This window comes from Myotis daubentonii, chromosome 15, assembly GCF_963259705.1.
Source record: "Myotis daubentonii chromosome 15, mMyoDau2.1, whole genome shotgun sequence".
Classification (NCBI taxonomy): Eukaryota; Metazoa; Chordata; class Mammalia; order Chiroptera; family Vespertilionidae; genus Myotis; species Myotis daubentonii.
In genome coordinates, this window is record NC_081854.1 from 19,222,624 (window position 1) to 19,239,727 (window position 17,104).

Below are 17,104 nucleotides of genomic sequence, written 5' to 3' on the forward strand. Positions count from 1 at the left end.
TAGAAAAATGAGCTGGATGGACAGGTGGAAAGACATGTACTAAAGCCAACTGAAGCCAGGGGCACATGGCAGTTCCCCAATAATTCCCTCAGCTTTACTGGAATTTTGAATCTTGAAAATTGTCATAAAACTAGCAGAAAAGTGGATGAAATAAAAAGCAGGAAGGTGATAGTTGTCAAATGAGATTGGTGATTGTACTAGTCTACTTCTGTGTTTGAAAACTTCCTTACTAAATAACACATAAAACGATGCTTCTGGTTTCTTAAAGAAGGCAGGAGGAAAAGGGTTTAAAAGAGGCGGAAGTAGGGTTAGGGCTTGTGTTTCAGAATCTGCTTTTAGACTGGGAGAGTTCCCAGGGATTGGATGGGCCATTTTCAGGCTTTCCCTGGCTGAGGCCCACCCTGTCCAGGGTCCAGGCCAGCTGTTCGGAGGTTACCTTCTCCCCACCCCGCCTCGGCCTCCCTCCCGGGAAGTAAGCCCAGGACAGGCCCCTCCTCCCCACATCTGGTACTGATGTCAACAGCCAAGGTGGGCGGGGGCCATGTTTTTCAGGTCCCGCCCAGCCTCCAGGGAGGGGTGGACGCCCCCATCCCCACCCCTTACTCACAATGTCAGACACTGTCACACACACACCAGGCTCTGCCACGGGGCTGGACCACAGGCCAGAAACAAACTTTTATTACAAAACAGGGACCTTCCGAGTCACAAGGCCAGCAGATCTGGTCTCCTCCCTGACACGGGGAGTTGGAATCTGGCCTCTACTTGTTCCTCTAGCCCAGTGTTCTCAACCTGTGGGTCGTGACCCCTTTGGGGGTCGAACGACCCTTTCACAGGGGTTGCCTAAGACCATCAGAAAACACATATATAATTACATATTGTTTTTGCGATTAATCATTATGCTTTAATTATGTTCAATTTGTAACAATGAAATTGGGGGTCACCACAACATGAGGAACTGTATAAAAGGCTCGCGGCATTAGGAAGGTTGAGAACCACTGCTCTAGCCCCTTCTCCCGTTTCTACGTGGGACTTTGAGGAGGGACGGTGGGTCAGTGTGTGTTGAGGAAGCAGGAGAGGCTTTCAACATGGTTATATAACATGGTCTGAGGGTCCCGTGTGTCCTAGTTTACTTGGTTCCCAGCTCTGTGTGCATAACTGCACAATGAGGGTATATCTGTAGTTGGGAGAATTTAGGGATCAGGGTGCTTGGAAAAGGTTCTTAAAGGCTGAAGGTGGGAAGGCCAGGGTGAGACTGTCTCAGTAGGAAGATATCTGGGAGTCAGGACGAAGCCAGGTGTGAGCTGGCACTGTGGTTCAGTGGTTGGGAGAGTGTGGCTGGTGAGTCACGTGCCTGGGTAATGGTGTGGTCCCTCGAGGGCTGAGGGTAGTCTCTCTGCGAGGAGACATGGCCCAGGAAGGTGCCTGTTCCCTGCCCCAGGCTCCTGGAGACGGTGGTGCTGTTAAGTGTGATGAGTGAAGAGGGCATGTAGGCTGAGAATACGGTGGAACTCCCACACATGGGTTGTGAGTCCAGGGAACTTACCTTGTATGCAAGTTGGTGGGTTATCTGGGCACGTGGTTATGATTCCAGAAAGACTAAAGTTATGTCTATAGAAAGCTTGTGTGGCTGAGTTGCCTTGTGGTTGTGTATGGGTGTGTGGTTCAGTGAGTGTGGCCCTGCGGACGAGTATCTGTGTGACTGACTCTCAAATACAACTACAGGTGTGCGAATGTGGTTTCCTGTGGTGTAGACATGGCTCTGGACACAGCCATGTCCAGGCCCAAGGTCAAGGCTGCTACCTCCCAATACCCTCTCCTTCATTTGTTCCACACGATGCGGTGGGATGAAGGTCAGCGGGGACGGACTTGCAGCTGGAAGGCTGGGGGGATATTGAAAAGGCCACTGACAGCTGGCTGGAGACTCACAGCACCCACTGGGCACGGGCTCTCCAGAGAGAAGGCCTGCAGGATGGCAGTGACGAGAAGGAACAGCTCCGCTCGTGCCAGGCCCTCCCCGAGGCAGACACGCTTACCTGGAGGGAAGAGAGAGATAGGGCTGTGCTAGCCCTCCTCACACCCCAGCCAGTAGGTGGGCAGGAACTGACCCAGTAGATACCTAAGGAGAAGGGCAGGAATGCCTCCTGCTTCTTGAACCTCCCATCTGCATCCAGAAATCGGCCTGGGTTGAACTCCTCTGGCTGCTTGAAGACTTCGGGGTCATGTAGGACAGAGCCCAAGAGGGGGAAGACCTCAGTGCCCTGAGGGGAAATCATAATAGAACTACAAATATCTTTCACCACCCAGGTTCTGGGCGGCAGAGCGCAGGAATCTGCACTGTCGCGGACACCAGCTCACAAAACGTAATAGCATCGACATGTAACAAGCTTATTATGGGCCAAGCAGTTTATTAAGCATTTTATGTATATTACCTCACATGTAATAGGTACATGTCTTCCACTTACACACACACACAACCACACATGTAAACTCACTATATGTTTTAACAAACCTAGGAAGCAGTTACTAATATGATCCCCATTTTAAAGATGGGAAAACTGAGGCCCAAGGAACTTAAGCAACTTGCCCAAGGCAACATTTGACACAGCAGAGCTTGTTATTTTATTGATTTCAGAGAGGAAGGGAGAGGGAAAGAGAGATAGAAATATCAATGATGAGAGAGAATCATTGATCAGCTGCCTCCTGCACACCCTCTATGGGGGATCGAGCCTGCAACCCAGGCATGTGCCCTGACCGAGAATTGAACCAGGGACCCTTCAGTTCATAGGCTGATGCTCTATCCACTGAGACAAACTGGCTAGGGCCAGAGCTTGTTATTTTTAAAGTAGAGGCCTGGTGCATGAGATTTGTGCACTTGAGAGGGGGGTCCCTCAGCCTGGCCTGCTCCCTCTCGCAGTCCGGGAGCCCTCGGGGGATGTCCAACTGCCAGCTTAAGGCAGCTCCTCCATTGAGCGTCTGCCCCCCCGCCCCTCGCCGCCCTCCCCCCCTCTCCCCGCCCCCCCACCGGTCCAAGTTCAGGGAGAGTGGCAGCCCCTTCAGCTGAGATCAGATTTGCCATGTTCCCAGGACTGTGTTGGAGGGTGAAGGAAGGTAGGGAGTGAGGAGAGCAAGAGCGAGGGACCTCCATTGCTAGGAACTCTGGCTAATGGGCTCTGAGCTGGGGAGGTGAGAGGACTATAGGAAAAGATAGGGTCATGCTATTGCTATTAAAATAAGAGAAAGGCAGATAGCAGTGGTTAAAGCATAGGCTTGGGTTAATATCTTTCCCTGACCACTTGTGGGCTGGGTGACCCTGGCAAGTCTTCTAACCTATCAGGGTCTCAGTTTTCTCACCTGTAAGATGGGCATGTTAGTGGTGTAGGATTGCTCTGAAATCTAAACACCTGGCACAGAGCAGGTCCTCAATCATTATTACTGTTGTCACCATCAGTAGTGGTTGTCATTGCACAGTCACTGTGTTAACAATAGTCCCTGCTGCTGCCTCATGCCCAAGACTGCCACCCCCCAGGTACAGAGAGCCAAGTTGGTGCTTTGCAAGCATTGCCTCATAAGATTCCTTGCAATCCTGGTTAATACTATTATCTTTCCCAATTTAGAAGAGGGGTAGGTGGAGGCTCCGAGGGGTAAGGGATTTGCCCAAGGTCCCAGATAAATGACTGGATTGCAACTGCCAAGGATCGATTCTACTACAACGAAGCTCAAGGAGGAAGTTTATCAGAAGGTGCCTTAGGTTTCTGAGGAGACATCGCCCCCTGGTGGTGCTGGCTCCAAGTTGCTCTCTAGTGAAGGGACAGGAACTGAGACGGGGAGAAGAGGGGGAGGAGGAGGAGGAGGAGGAGGAGAAGGAGGGGGAGGAGGGGGAGGAGAAGAGAGGAGGAAGATACAGAAAGAGAAAGACCAAGATCCAGAAAAAGTCAGAGAGACACAGTTAACAACAGACTCAGGCCTAAGGCAGAGATACTACTGGGCATGGCTGCACTGCAGACCCACCTGGGGCAGGGTGTATCCTCGGAAGCAGGTGGTCTTTGTGAGGGCTCGGGGTATCCCCATGGGCACCAGTGCCAGCAGCCGCTGCGCCTCGTGCAGAACCGCGTCCGTGTATGGGAGGCGAGCTCGGTCCCCCAGGCCTGGCGCCCGGCCAGCACCCAGCTCCCTTGTCAGTTCCTCGTGCACGCGTTCTGCCCCCAAGAAGAGGAGGACTGGAGGTCAGAGGGGTAGGGACCTCTCCCCTGGGAGCCCCATCTTCTTGAGCAGCTGTGGTTAGGGATGAGGCTGGTGGGTAAGAGGAAAAGCCTCCCAGCCCTCCCTGAGCCCAGGTCCCACACATCCTGTGTGCTGGCACTGCTTCTCTCCTATCTTAACTCCCTCAGCTATTCTGTGAGCTAGGTACCAGTATCTACCTACATTTCCCAAACGAGGGAACCGAGGCCCACAGAGCTGAAATCACAGCTGACTCTAATCCACCAAGGCCACCAGACCTCAAGTTCCATCTGTTAGGTCAACGAAGGAGGAACACACGAGGCCAGAGTGGGGAGGGATTGCGAATTTATTCAACCATCCGCACACCAGTGGCTGACCCTGGGTGGCTCCAGCACCCAGTGAGGGGAGTCAGTGGCTTTAAAAGGTCTTTTGGCGGGATTTTTCTGGGCGGAGACTTCTTTATGCATAGCCGGAGGGGAGAGAATGGAATGTGGTCACCACAAGTGAAAAGTGGTCTTTAGCAAAGGGAGTGTCCATAGTGAAATGACCTGAAAAGCCAGTTGGGGGGGGGGGGGGAAAGGGGGGGTATCAACTCAATTGCTCCACAAACCTAACGAGTTGGCTGGTCTGAGTGCAATGTCTTACTTCTTATGCAACCATCCTGGCCCCTGGCTTCACCTGTCCTTTCCTTCCCTTCCTCTTTTCCCTTGGACAACAGCCCATTCTAACATTCCCTCCCACTTTCACTGCAATAAAATCTCAACCATTCATCTGTCGCCCCCTTATTGGCAGTGCCATGGTGACTACCCTCTCAGCTTGGAGTGCAGAACTAGAAAAAGGAACCTCCTACCCTTTAGTCCACCTCTTCCCCTTACAGCTATCAGCCTGTCTCCATGATCAAGGATTTTTCTTCCTCTGTGGAGAAAACACATACATCTGTCTCCCCATCAGCTGGACAGGAACCTGTACTCTTGTCTCTCACCCAATGTAGATGGAGCCCCCAATAATCAGTCTTTACCTGTCCCTGTAACCCATCATATCTGACACAAAAGAGGAGTCCAGATAATCCCTCTCCTCATAACCCTCAGCATCACAGCAGGGGTTGGAACTGCCATCGGGAGCTTAACCACTGCTCTACCTATTTTGAAACGTTGTCTCAGGACCTATAAGAAACATGTGGCCCTGGCTGGTTTGGCTTGGTGGATGGAATGTCGGCCTTTGGACGGAAGGGTCCCGGGTTCCATTCCAGCCAAGGGCATGTACCTGGGTTGCGGGCACATCCCCAGTAGGGGGTGTGCAGGAGGTAGCTGATTGATGTTTCTCTCTCATCGATGTTTCTAACTCTCTACCCCTCTCCCTTCCTCTCTGTAAAAAATCAATAAAATATATTTTAAAAAAGAATTAAATGAGTTAATATTTAAAAAAGAAAAAAAGAAACATGTGGATGCCCATCGAGGGGAAAAACTGGGAAAATAAGAACCTCACCCCCAGGGTAACCATTTCTCCCCTTTCAATCACTAGTGAGGCAACTGAGACCCCTACTCTTTTCCCCCTAAAAATAACATCTAGGTCTCGGTTGTATTTCAGCCCCAGGCCCAGAAAAGCAGCAAAACCAGGCAAGTGATGCTGTGGCAGCCTCAGGACCAGCTTGTACCTCCCAAGTCACTCAACAGGACCGTTTTTTTGAGCCTTGACCACCCAGTCTCTTGGGGAAATCATGCTGCCCCCCTCGTCCAGCCCACTGCTATCAAAGTCTGTTCCATCCCACCTCAGCAGGAAGCAATCACAGAAGATATGACCTTTGTCCCTATTCCATAAACAAAAAGGCTGGAATGTTAGGTTTGTGGAGCAATTGAGTTGATTCCCCTCCCCCCATCCCCAACTGGCTTTTCAGGTCATTTCACTATGGACATTCCCTTTGCTGAAGACCACTTTTCACTTGCGGTGACCACATTCCATTCTCCCCCCCTTCGGCTATGCATAAAGAAGTCTCCGCCCAGGAAAATCCCACCAAAAGACCTTTAAAAGCCAGACCTTTAAAAGCCGCTGACTCCCCTCACTGGGTGCTGGAGCCACCCAGGGTCAGCCACTGGTGTGCGGATGATCGAATAAATTCGTAATCCCTCACCGTAATCCCTCCCCACTCTGGCCTTGTGTGTTCCTCCTTTGGCGACCTAACACCATCTTCCAGGTCAGCCCACCCCACCCCACTAGCTCAACAGCATTTATATGCCCAATGTGAGATGCTGGGGTTCCTTGGGGCTTATTAGCAGCCCTATACTGTTCCTCACCATCCCAGCTTCAGTTCCAGCCTGAGCTCTCAGGACCTCAATTTGTTTTTCATCTTCTGTCCTGACCCTCCTGGATGCCTCTTCACAGGTGGTCCCAGGCCCCTCACACTCAAAGTGTCCCAAACTGGCCTCAGTGTCTTCCCTGAAACAGTCTCTCTTCCTTTCTGTTCCCATCTCGGGGTAGTCCCCCCAGTCCCCCAAGCCCATGGCTAGAGCCCCGGGCCTGCCTCTGAATGTCTCCCTCCCCATCTTTCTCTACCACCTGCCCACTTGGCCCCTTCTTTTCTCCCCACAGCTTGATCCAGCCCTGTCCTCTCCCACCCAGGTCCCTACCCAAGCTTCCCTCCTACTTCATGGAAGCCCAAAGAATTTCTCTAAAATGCTAATTTGACCCCACCTCCCCTGCCCAACATCCTTCCATGGATCTCCATTGCTCAGGATTAAGGGACAAGGCCCCGAGACATCCCCTGCCTCATTTCTCACTATGCCTCATTCGACAACCAACAGTCCCTCTGCCTCTTGCGCCTCAGACACCCCAGATGCCAGGCTCATGGTCACCTCCAGCCCTGGGCTCAGGCTGCCCACTCTCCTGAACATTCTTCCTCTCCAGCTCTCGCTTCTGTTACCAGGGCCTGGCTGGTAGAAAAGGCTCCTACCTTGGACCTGAGGGTATTTCAGCAGGAGCAGGAGGGTGTAGCGGACCGTGGCGCTGACGGTCACCGTCCCCGCGAACAGCAGATAAATGACAGTCATCAACAAGTTCTTGTCAGTGAATTCTGTGTTTGAATCACATTCCTCCTGGAAGAAACCAGGCAGAGGGGCTCAGAGAACACAACCTGCAGGTAGTGGGGGCCGCCCAGCTGGGCTTCGGGTAGCGCAGCAAGTTCAAGCTTTGTCAAGGAGTTTAAATAAATGTTTGGGAGAGTCAGGATGTGGGCTCTTGATATTATTCTGTCTGGTTGGAATGTTTTCAAAAATGAAAGAGAATGGCCATCATAAACATGCAAACAGAAAATGACAAGTGCTGGTTGGGGATGTGGGGAAATTGGAACCAATGTCACCATTGGTGAGAATGTAAAATGGTGCAGCTGCTCTGGAAAATGGTATCACAGTTTCTCAAAAAAATTCAAATAGAATAATGAGACGATCCAGCACTTCCACTTCTGGACTTATCTCCAAAAGAATTGAAAGCAGGGTCTCGAAGAGATTATTTGTACACGCATATTCACAGTGGTGTGAGCCACAATAGCTAAAAGGTGGAAGTAAGCCAGGTGCCTATCAATGGGTGAACGGATACATGAAATGTGGTCTATCCATACAATGGAATAGGATTCAGCCTTAAAAAGAAAGGATAGCCCTTGTCCAGCTAGTGTGGCTCAGTGGTTGAGCATCTACCCATGAACCAGGAGGTCACAGTTCAATTCCTGGTCAGGGCACATGCCCGGGTTGTGGACTTGATCCCCAGTGTGGGGTGTGCAAAAGGCAGCCAATCGATGATTCTCTCTCATTATTGATGTTTCTAATCTCTATCTCCCTCTGCCTTCCTCTCTGAAATCAATAAAAATATACTAAAAAAAAAAAAAAAGAAAGGAAATCCCAACATATGCTACAACATAGAGGAACCCGAGGACATTATGCTAAATGAAATAAAGTAGTTAAAAAGGTCTAATACTGTATGGTTCCACTTATATGGGCACCTAGAGAAGGCAAAGTAATGAAGACAGAAAATGGATTGGTGCTTGCCAGGAGCTCGGCCGGGGGAATGGGGTGGTGCTGAGAGCAGAGCACTCCAGCTTTGCAAGTTGAAAGGAGTGCTGGAGACTGGTTGCACAACAATATAAACACACTTAACACTGTTGAACTGTACACTCAAAAATGGTTAAGATGGTGAATTTCATGTTATGTGTATTTTACTACAGTTATATTTTTAATTAAAAAAAATAAAAAAAGAAAGGGGGCCACATATATAAGAAAAAAATTCTCTCTCCATGGACAAGGTGGCTGCATTTATTCAAAGGATGTGGCCCTGAATAGCTGCCATAATTCCAAAGTTTGCACAATGCAAAACTAGTTATTTCCACAGGAGTCCCCTGAATTCTCATTTTCTCACATAATAATAAATTGTTTTTATATAATTAATAAAGCAGACTTTATTATTATAATTGGCTAATGCAAGGTTTCATAAGGAAATGACTAAGTCTCAGGAAGTATCCTGTGTGGGTAGGGGGCGCAGGGGTGGGGAGTGGGTTGAAGCAATGGTGGCCATTGCTAGTGGCAGGTTACTAGGCATGGGGGTGAGGTTGGATGGAGGAGAGAGGAGAAATGCAAGAGACTTGGATACTCATGAAGTAGGGGTAGGGAGAGGCCGAGAGAACACTGCATTAGAAAGAAGAGATATGCACACACATGCGCAGACACACCTGGGTGGCAGGCAGCCAGGCCACCATCCCCATTCAGGAGCGCCTCCAAACCTCCACCTTCCCCCACCTTTGCCATCTTCAGCAGGAAGGCATCCACAACATCGCGCGCAGGGCCTGAGGGGTCCAGGCTCCCCTGGTGCCGCTGCACCTGCTCAATGGCGAAGGTGGCCAGGGTGCTCACATGGCTGAGGAGCTGGGTTCGGGAGCCTGGAAGGCGCTGCAGGAGCCAGGAGAACATCTCATAGGTCTGTGGGGAGAAGGGCAGCTCTTTCCATGGGGCCTGGCCCTGCACCAAGGCGGAGGGGAAGGTGGATGGGGTGCTCTGGGGGTTGCCTGGAAGAGGAAGGCAGAAACGTTTGGGGAAAGTCGTTGGAGAGGGGGTCTCACCGCTTACCTGGCCCCAAGGGGAGCTGATCCCCAGCAGGATGCCACCAGCAGCCTGGACCACAGCCTGGAACTCCTCATCCTCGTAGGGAAAACGGAGGCCCACGGTGAGGGAGCAGGCAACATTGGAGGTGGCCTGGGCCAGCAGCAGGGAGGGGTCAAATGGCTGTCCTGGTGGGGAGGAGGCAAGGAGGAGTGTTGTGATGGAATCAGAAACAGCCACAAAGAGAAAGGCATCGAGACAGAGACAGACAGACAGGGACAGAGAAACAGACAAGGACAGAGAAAAAGAGACACAGACAAACAGGCAAGGAGAGAGACAGAGAAATTTACAGGAGAGAAAAACAGAACTGGAGAGAGAAAGAGGCAGAAAAGTGATGTGACAATACCAGGGACACAGACTCTGAGGGAGACGGCAGGACAGCGACAGAGGTAAAGAAGGAGCTAGAGGCGGAGGTGACTAGAGCCCCCAGGCACCATGGGAGGGTCCTCCCCACACTCACTCAGGACCCCTGCCCTGCTCACCTGCTGTTCCCTGGAAGGCCTCCACCAGACACCGGGCCTCAGCCTGGATCAGCTCCTCGCCTTCTCGCTTCCCCATGCCCAGGTCCCGCAGAGTGAGCATGGTAAACCTCCTCAGCTGCCGCCACCGCTCCCCATTGGAGAAGAAAACCCCTGCACAGAAGGCCAGACTCAAGGAGCGACTGGCCCCTCTCTCCATTCCCTAGGACTAGCCCTTCCTTCTGAAGTGCCCAGAGGGCGTTCTTCGGGCCCTGTCCTGAGTCCACATCTACCTAGTCCAGAGGTAGGTGCTTAATAAATACCTGCCCTTGAGGCAGAGGGTGACATTTTCCTGAGAAGTTGGTAACTGGGATTATCCAGGCTCCTGTTCTGTGATCAACCAGGTGAGTGAAGATCCCTTCCTTCCTTCCTTCCTTCCTTCCTTCCTTCCTTCCTTCCTTCCTTCCTTCCTTCCTTCCTTCCTTCCATCTTTTTACTCCTCTTTTCACCCACCCATACTTTTATCCTCCCTTCCTCTTCTTCCTTCTTTCCATCCCAGCATTTATGGAGTACTGTGTGGTCCCCTGCTCCACGTTGTCTGGAGGTTGAACAGGGAGGGAAGAGGATGGAGTTGCAGATGTCCTCCCTTATCTCAGAGACCTGCCCTGGATGGACCCTTCCCTGCTCTGAGCTCAGTGCTCCCACTTGTAGAATTCCGGCCTCTAATGGCCTCTTGGATGCCTCCTCTCAGGGTCCCCATCCACCCACCCATCCACTGTGTCCCCAACTGGCCTCAGCATCTCTCCTCCTCCCTGTTCTTAGCCCTGCCACCCCCACTCCTGTTTGGAGTCCTGGATTCCTCTCCAAATCCCCCCTCCACCCCCCCAACCCCGAGGCCCCAGCCATGATCCAGCCCAGTCCCCTACCTGGGCTCCCACACAGCAATCAGGGACCTTTCTAACTCTGTACCCTTTCCCTGCTTAGTATCTATTGCTCCTCCAGAAAGCCCGAAGCCAAACGCGGTGGCAGGACTCAGACCCTGCATGACCTGACACTGCTAACGTCAGCTTTATTACTCATCCCACTACAATGGCACTGTCTTCTCTCACTTCCTCAAAAGTGGCAGGATTCCCCCTCTTTGCCTGTTCCCTCTGCCTGGATCACTCAGCTCTCCATCCTCCCTGAACTAACTCCATTTATCCTTCACGTCTCCACTCAAATGTCATCTCCTCTGAGAAGCCTTCCCAGATTTCTCCCATTCTCCCCCCACACTGTAAGACGGGACACCACATCTATCTCAGTTACCTCTGTATCCCCAGTACTCAGGGCAGGACCAGGCATAATGAAAACTTGTCAGTTGAATGGGTGAATACTTGGCACTTCCATGCATTTGTGCTAGCTGGTCTCCGCCAGGAACACCTTTCCCACTTGTTCTGTGAGTCTCCGCTCAGATACCCCACCTTTCAGGAAGACACCTTGGACACCCCCAGCAAGCAGGCTGGGTCAAGAGCCTCCTCCTATTCCTAGAGTCCCAGGGCTTCCCCCTTCCTGGCCCTGACCCCTCTGCCAGCCCCTTCCTCATTCCTGACCTCTCCAGACTCTCACTATCTGGTGACAGGTCTGGCTCCCCACTGGTGAGGCTCTGTGGGGGAGCCAGACCGGGCTGTTTAGTCACTGCAGCGCGGACCTCTGGCTTTCAGTCTTAGATAATAGTTTCTACATTTTGTGTTTACACATCAGTTAATGCCCAGTGCCTTGAAAGTTTGCTCCTCCCTCCCAGCCCTGGGGGTTTCACCTGGCCCGACATAACCCTACCACACCCTGGTGACTACCAAGTGCTGGTTTTGTGCAAAACCCAGTCCTCATTCAATCCGCACTGCAACCCTATGTACAGGCACTATTATCATTCCATTTTATGGATGAGGAAACAGGCCCAGCGACACTGAGCCTTGCATGAAGGTTACATGCATGTAGAAGCAGGCTCCACTCATGACTCACCATGGCCGTCAAAGGTCGGGTCCAGTGTTGCCAACATCCCCCGCCCGCTGAACTCCTCAGCCTGACCTCCCAGGGCCTCCTGCACAGCCTTGTGCCCAACCAGGACCACCACGCGCCGCCAGGGTCCCAGGTGCACGGTGAACACTGGTCCATACTTCTTACTCAGCTGGGGGCAGGGAGAGAAAAGGGGGTGGGGCCTCGTTCAGTCTCCAAGTCTCCAGCATGGCCCCTGTCGCTGGATGAGCCACCTGCTAGAAACGACCCCTCAGGTCTGCAACTGTCCCCCCAGCCCTGGCTATCCTCTCCTCTCACCTCCTGCGGAGCCTAACTTCTGACTTGGGGACAACCCAGAACCCTCCCCTCCCCTCCCCTCCCCTCCCCTCCCCTCCCCTCCCCTCCCCTCCCCTCCCCTCCCCTCCCCTCCCCTCCCCTCCCCTCCCCTCCCCTCCCCTCCCAATTCAGGCGCGTGGCAGCAAATGGGTAGCTGCAGCTGTGGCTCCCATAACTCCTCAACTCTCCCCACGCCCAACCTAGCCACCTTTTTCTGTCACTGCTAAATCCTCAAATTCTGAAGCACATACTGCTGAGCACCTACCATCCCTCCCCAGGACACCGCCCCGCCCCGCCCCCCCTCCCCCCCGCCGCCATGCCTGGAAGACGCCCAGATTCCTGTGGAATGGGGAACCTCTGGCTTCTTCCACCCACTCCCTACCCCCAAAAGTGGGGACTGCCTCACGTTCTTTCTAGCTCTCCTACCCTTCTCTGTCCCAGGAGCTCCCAGCTCCACCTACCCCTCACCTCCAGCCCTCTATTCTCTGCAGACAGATTCCTGGAACCCTCCAGCCTCTGCCTTCACTTCCCCCAGGGACCCCTTCCTCTTCTCTGCCCGTCCTCAGGAGAGCTCACCTGGATCTCCCCACCTGTTCCGTCCCCGAGGACAAACCCAGCACCATCACACTAGCAGCTTCTCTCCCGGCTCCCAGCTCTGCTCCCCGCGCCCCCACTGCCCCAGGAAGATGAAGGCTCCTCTGCCGGGGACCCCTGCTACTGGACCCCGCTTCCCTGCCCCTCGCCGGCTCCACAGTTCTGCCCCGTCTCTCCCCAGACAACGCCGGTCCTGGATCCCGGCTCCCGCCGCACCCCAGACACCCGCGGCCCTCTGCCGGGGACCCCGTGCTGGCCTCCTCCCTAGGACACCCGAGGACCTCTCCGCCCAGCACTTTCGTGTCTCTCTCGCAGTCCCCTCCCTCTCCTGGCCCTGGACCCCCGCCCCTCGCCAGGGCACCCCGCCGCTCCTCACCCGCAAGAGCCCCAAGTACAGCGCCCCAGGCCGGAGCTGCAGGAGGTTCCCCAGCAGCGGCAGCGGCGCGGGCCCGGGGGGCAGGCGACCTCGGGTCCGGATCGCGGGCAGCGCCAGCGGCAGCAGCAGCAGCACCACCAGCAGCAGCAGCGCCCAGGTGCCGGCCGCCTCCATCTCCGCAGGTTGGCTCCTTCTCCAGCTCCCAGACGCTCCACGCCGGAGGGCAGCGCCCTTCCCAACTAAGTCAGGTAGGGGGAGGCGGGGCAGCGAGCTCCCCGCCCTGGCCTACCGCCAGTGTTCTCTCCCCACCGCCGGATTTCTTTCTCCCAGACCGCCGCCGCCGCCTGGCGTCGGGGACACACCCTTTCAGTCTCTCACTTTCAGGGGAGCCGAGAGAGCGCTTTGGGCCCCGAGTAGGGCGTGGACAAACTGGGGGAACCTGAAAGCCAGAGACTTTGGCAGCCTCTAGGAGGCCACACCCGGAGCCTGGCGGCGATCACCCCGCCCCCTGCGTTCACCCCCAACGCCCTCCCCATTGCTATCCCCAGGTCCACCTCCCTTTTCAGTGTTATCAGGGTCCAGCGCCCAGGCGCTCCAAGCCGTCAGCTCCCTCCGTGTTTGCCTGTACGCGCCTGTACGGTGTCTTTGAGCCAGTTTTCTCCAGCACCTGACATCTGCACCTCGAACTAGGAGGAGGGGCTTGACCTCTAACAATAAAGAGTGTGAGGTTCAGAGAGGTAAGTCCTAGGCCACACAGCTAGCAAGCGGCAGCGCTGGGATTTGAACCCAGGCCAGTCTGCATGATCGGTTGAATCATTCATGTATTGAGCAGTATGCATAGTGGTTAGGGACATCAAGTTGAAGCCAGACTACCTGAGTTCCGTGGACAGAAAGGGGCCACATGCGAACCTGACAAACTCTGGGGCAGTCTTGCAAACTCAGAGACCGACAGTAACCACAAAGGATGGTTGAAATGATAACTTTTAAACTAAAAGCAGTTTATGGCAGGTAGTCATGTCTTAGGCTAGAATCTTTCCTGACACAAGTCAAATTTGGCCTTAACTAAGCCTGTCTATTATCTTTTGCATCCGGGATACCATACCTTTGGAATGTCAGGGTAACTCCCCTTTTCTGGATCCTCAGGGCACAACCAATGCACCAGGGTAGAGACCATAAATCCTTTCATTTATTGTCATGTTCATTGTTGACTGTTAACTCTCTTGTGCCACCTGTGTAAAAGAAGTAGGTGTCCATCATTTTACTTTTTATCCAATCCCAGAGGTTTCCTGCTTTGCTTTCTCCACCTCTTGAATCACAAATGAATTTCCTGTAACCCACTTAAGTCTTCTCTTTTGATTGTAACGAATAAAATAAGATGTGAAACTGCCATTCTCTGGAGCATTATCTCAATCCGTTGAGTTTTTGCTTCCTGGCAAGTGTTGACAGTTTGGCTTAAATAAAGTCACAAAAATTCTCCATAGGTTTGAATGCTTCTTATATTGACAGTTCGAAGCCTAGCTTCTTTGTCCCTCTGTTAACTCTTGTAAAATAGGGACAGTTTTCAAGATTAAATAGGTACATGTGTGTACACAATTTAAAACAAGGCCAGGTGAATATAGCACACGTGTTAAAGGCATGTTAGCTAATATTCTTTCAACTAATTGTTATTGAGGTCTAACTACAAACAAGGCTTTCTTTTAGACCTAGGGATGCAGCTCTGAGTAACAGAGAAATGGTGGCCTACACCAGGACCAGCTGCAATGACTGATGACCTCCTGCCCTAACACTGACCAATCAGTGGAGACCATGACCCTGAAGGAGCATACCTAGAAACTGATGAATATTCCACTGAAACCCTCCCTGAGGCTTCTCATAAGATTCCTGTCTGCAAGAGAGAGATAAAGCCTCAAGACAAAGGACTCCTGCACCAGGTACATGCCCTTGACCAGGAACTGAACCCTCAACCATCCAGTGCCCAGGGCAGAGGGGGTGGGGGTGGGGCGGGGGGGGGAGGGTGTCGCTCTAACCACTGAGCACCACTGGCCTTCCCATTGGAAGTGTTCTGGTGTTATTGAGAATGGTCCCTATGACAGCCAGTTGAACTACAGTAAAACCTCCATATAATGGACTAACTCAGGGGGTGGGGTATCTGTTAAAGCCAAAAGTCTGTTTTATAATAAAGTAGGTTTTCTAAGTGCATATGTTAGAAAATTGACTAATTAGTTAATCTACCTGTTTTTAGTTATTTAGACACATTGTGTAATTAAAATTAAGTATGTATGAAAAGTTTAACTTTACAGAAAAGTTTTCTATATGTATTACTGTAATTTTAAATTTATACTGACTAGGCCTAGTAAATGGCTGCATTCACCATTTTTATGTGGGTAAGTAAATGCACACGGCTGGGGCCTGGCTTAGCACACATTGGGAGATAGGCCAGCATGCCATTAAAACTGCTGCAGACACACTGGCCAGTGAGCTCCGTGGCTAGAGCGACACCCCCTGACCCCCGGGCACTGAAGGGTCGAGGGTTCAGTTCCTGGTCAAGGGCATGTACCTGGGTTGCTGGTTCAATCCCTGGCCCCTGGTCAGGGTGCATGCGGGAGGGAACCAATCAATAAATGTTTCTCTCTCTTTCCTCCTCCACCTCCTTCTCACTCTTCCACTCTGTCTAAAACTCAATGGAAAAAATATCCTCGGGTGAGGATTAACAATGATAACAAAAACTGCTGCAGAAATTCATACAAAGAAGCAATAGAACTGATTACCACACAGGATGCGGTGTGATCACTTGCTAATCATTTGCCAAACATTGTTTATGAGAGATGATTCTTGGATTTAAATATGTTAGATTATAGTTGTAGATATGTCATATTTATTTATATTAGTAAAATTACTGTAGTGTTTTTTCCAACATACGGCCTATTTGCTAAAATTTGTTAAAAATAACAGTGAAATATTAACACAAAATTGTTAGGTTAGGTGGCTCAGGAGGCGGCGCAAGAAATAGAGTCCAGTGAATCAGAAAAGAAAGGAAAGGAAAAGGTTTATTCTGCGTCCCCGGGAGACCCACGTACCCCCAGGACAGGGCACGTGGATTCACGCCAACAGGGAGGGGGGCGCTTTTTTTATACTGCAGTTGGGTGAGGGGCGGGGACATGAGCTGAGGAAGTCTGCACCGTAGGGATCATCATGACACTCAACTGAGAAAGTCTCAGCTGCAGGGGAGTGGGCGGAATATTCAGGACGAAGTTCCTATCTGTGTGGGGGTATGTGAATTCAGGGAGAAGAAGCCGGTATCTGTGTCTGGCATGTTGATCTGTGAGAAATCCCAGGGGAAGTCCATTGTCTCATCACATGTCTCTGATCCTGGGCTCTCTCCGACCTAACATCCCGGCCTTTTGGTGATAAGGGACGGCGACTCTTTCTGACTGCTTCCAGCTGGCCAAGGGCGACGGAGGGGGGGTGTTTAAAGGCCAGGGTCAGGCAGAGGCAGATCGGAGGGGAGCCGAGTGTAGGGATGGAGCAGGAGCTGATTCACAGTCACCCGTGACATCTCCGCGATCCGGGAGCGGATGAACTTGAGGAGGCAGGGGGCTAGGAGAAAAAAGACACAATGAGAATCAGGGGCCCTATCATGGGTAGGACCCAGGTGGCTAAGGGGCTTTGGAACCAGCCGGAAGGAGAGTTGTCCTGGAAGTGTCCTGCATGTAGTTCTTCACTCAGCTTAGTCAGGGTCTGTACGTTTACGTTTTGCTCCACTACTCCGGCTCGATGTAGTAACAGCATTCTTCCTGAAGGAATATACAGGTTCCTCCTTTTTCTGCAGTCAGAAGGTCTGAGGCGAGCTGGTTCTGTAGGGCTACTTGGGCTACTGATGTCACTTGCTGCTGTAGGGAGGCTAAAAGAGGCGGTAGTAGACTCCAGGGCTAACTGGAGCTTGTCATTAAAGTCCTGAGCAGTGACCAGACTGTTCCCGAGGGCCCCCCAGT

The 17,104-nt window shown here is 52.3% G+C and overlaps 1 protein-coding gene across 2 annotated transcripts; it reads right to left on the reverse strand.

Annotated features, from left to right (window-relative positions):
* Positions 1-651: 651 nt before the first annotated feature.
* Positions 652-13,493, reverse strand: LOC132216847 (cytochrome P450 2S1). 2 transcript variants are annotated; one of them, XM_059666463.1, is made up of 9 exons: positions 13,113-13,488; positions 11,813-11,978; positions 9,839-9,988; positions 9,324-9,484; positions 8,997-9,176; positions 7,166-7,307; positions 4,009-4,196; positions 2,117-2,258; positions 652-2,033 (listed from the first exon to the last, which is right to left on the reverse strand). In XM_059666463.1, exons 1-9 carry the CDS (start codon positions 13,284-13,286, stop codon positions 1,852-1,854), a joined length of 1,485 nt encoding a protein of 494 aa, XP_059522446.1. In that variant the 5' UTR covers positions 13,287-13,488; the 3' UTR covers positions 652-1,851. The 2 variants fall into 2 exon arrangements, with proteins under 2 accessions (XP_059522446.1, XP_059522447.1); XM_059666464.1 differs by lacking the exon at positions 652-2,033 and having other exon boundaries at positions 2,119-2,258; positions 4,009-4,272; positions 13,113-13,493.
* Positions 13,494-17,104: the final 3,611 nt, after the last annotated feature.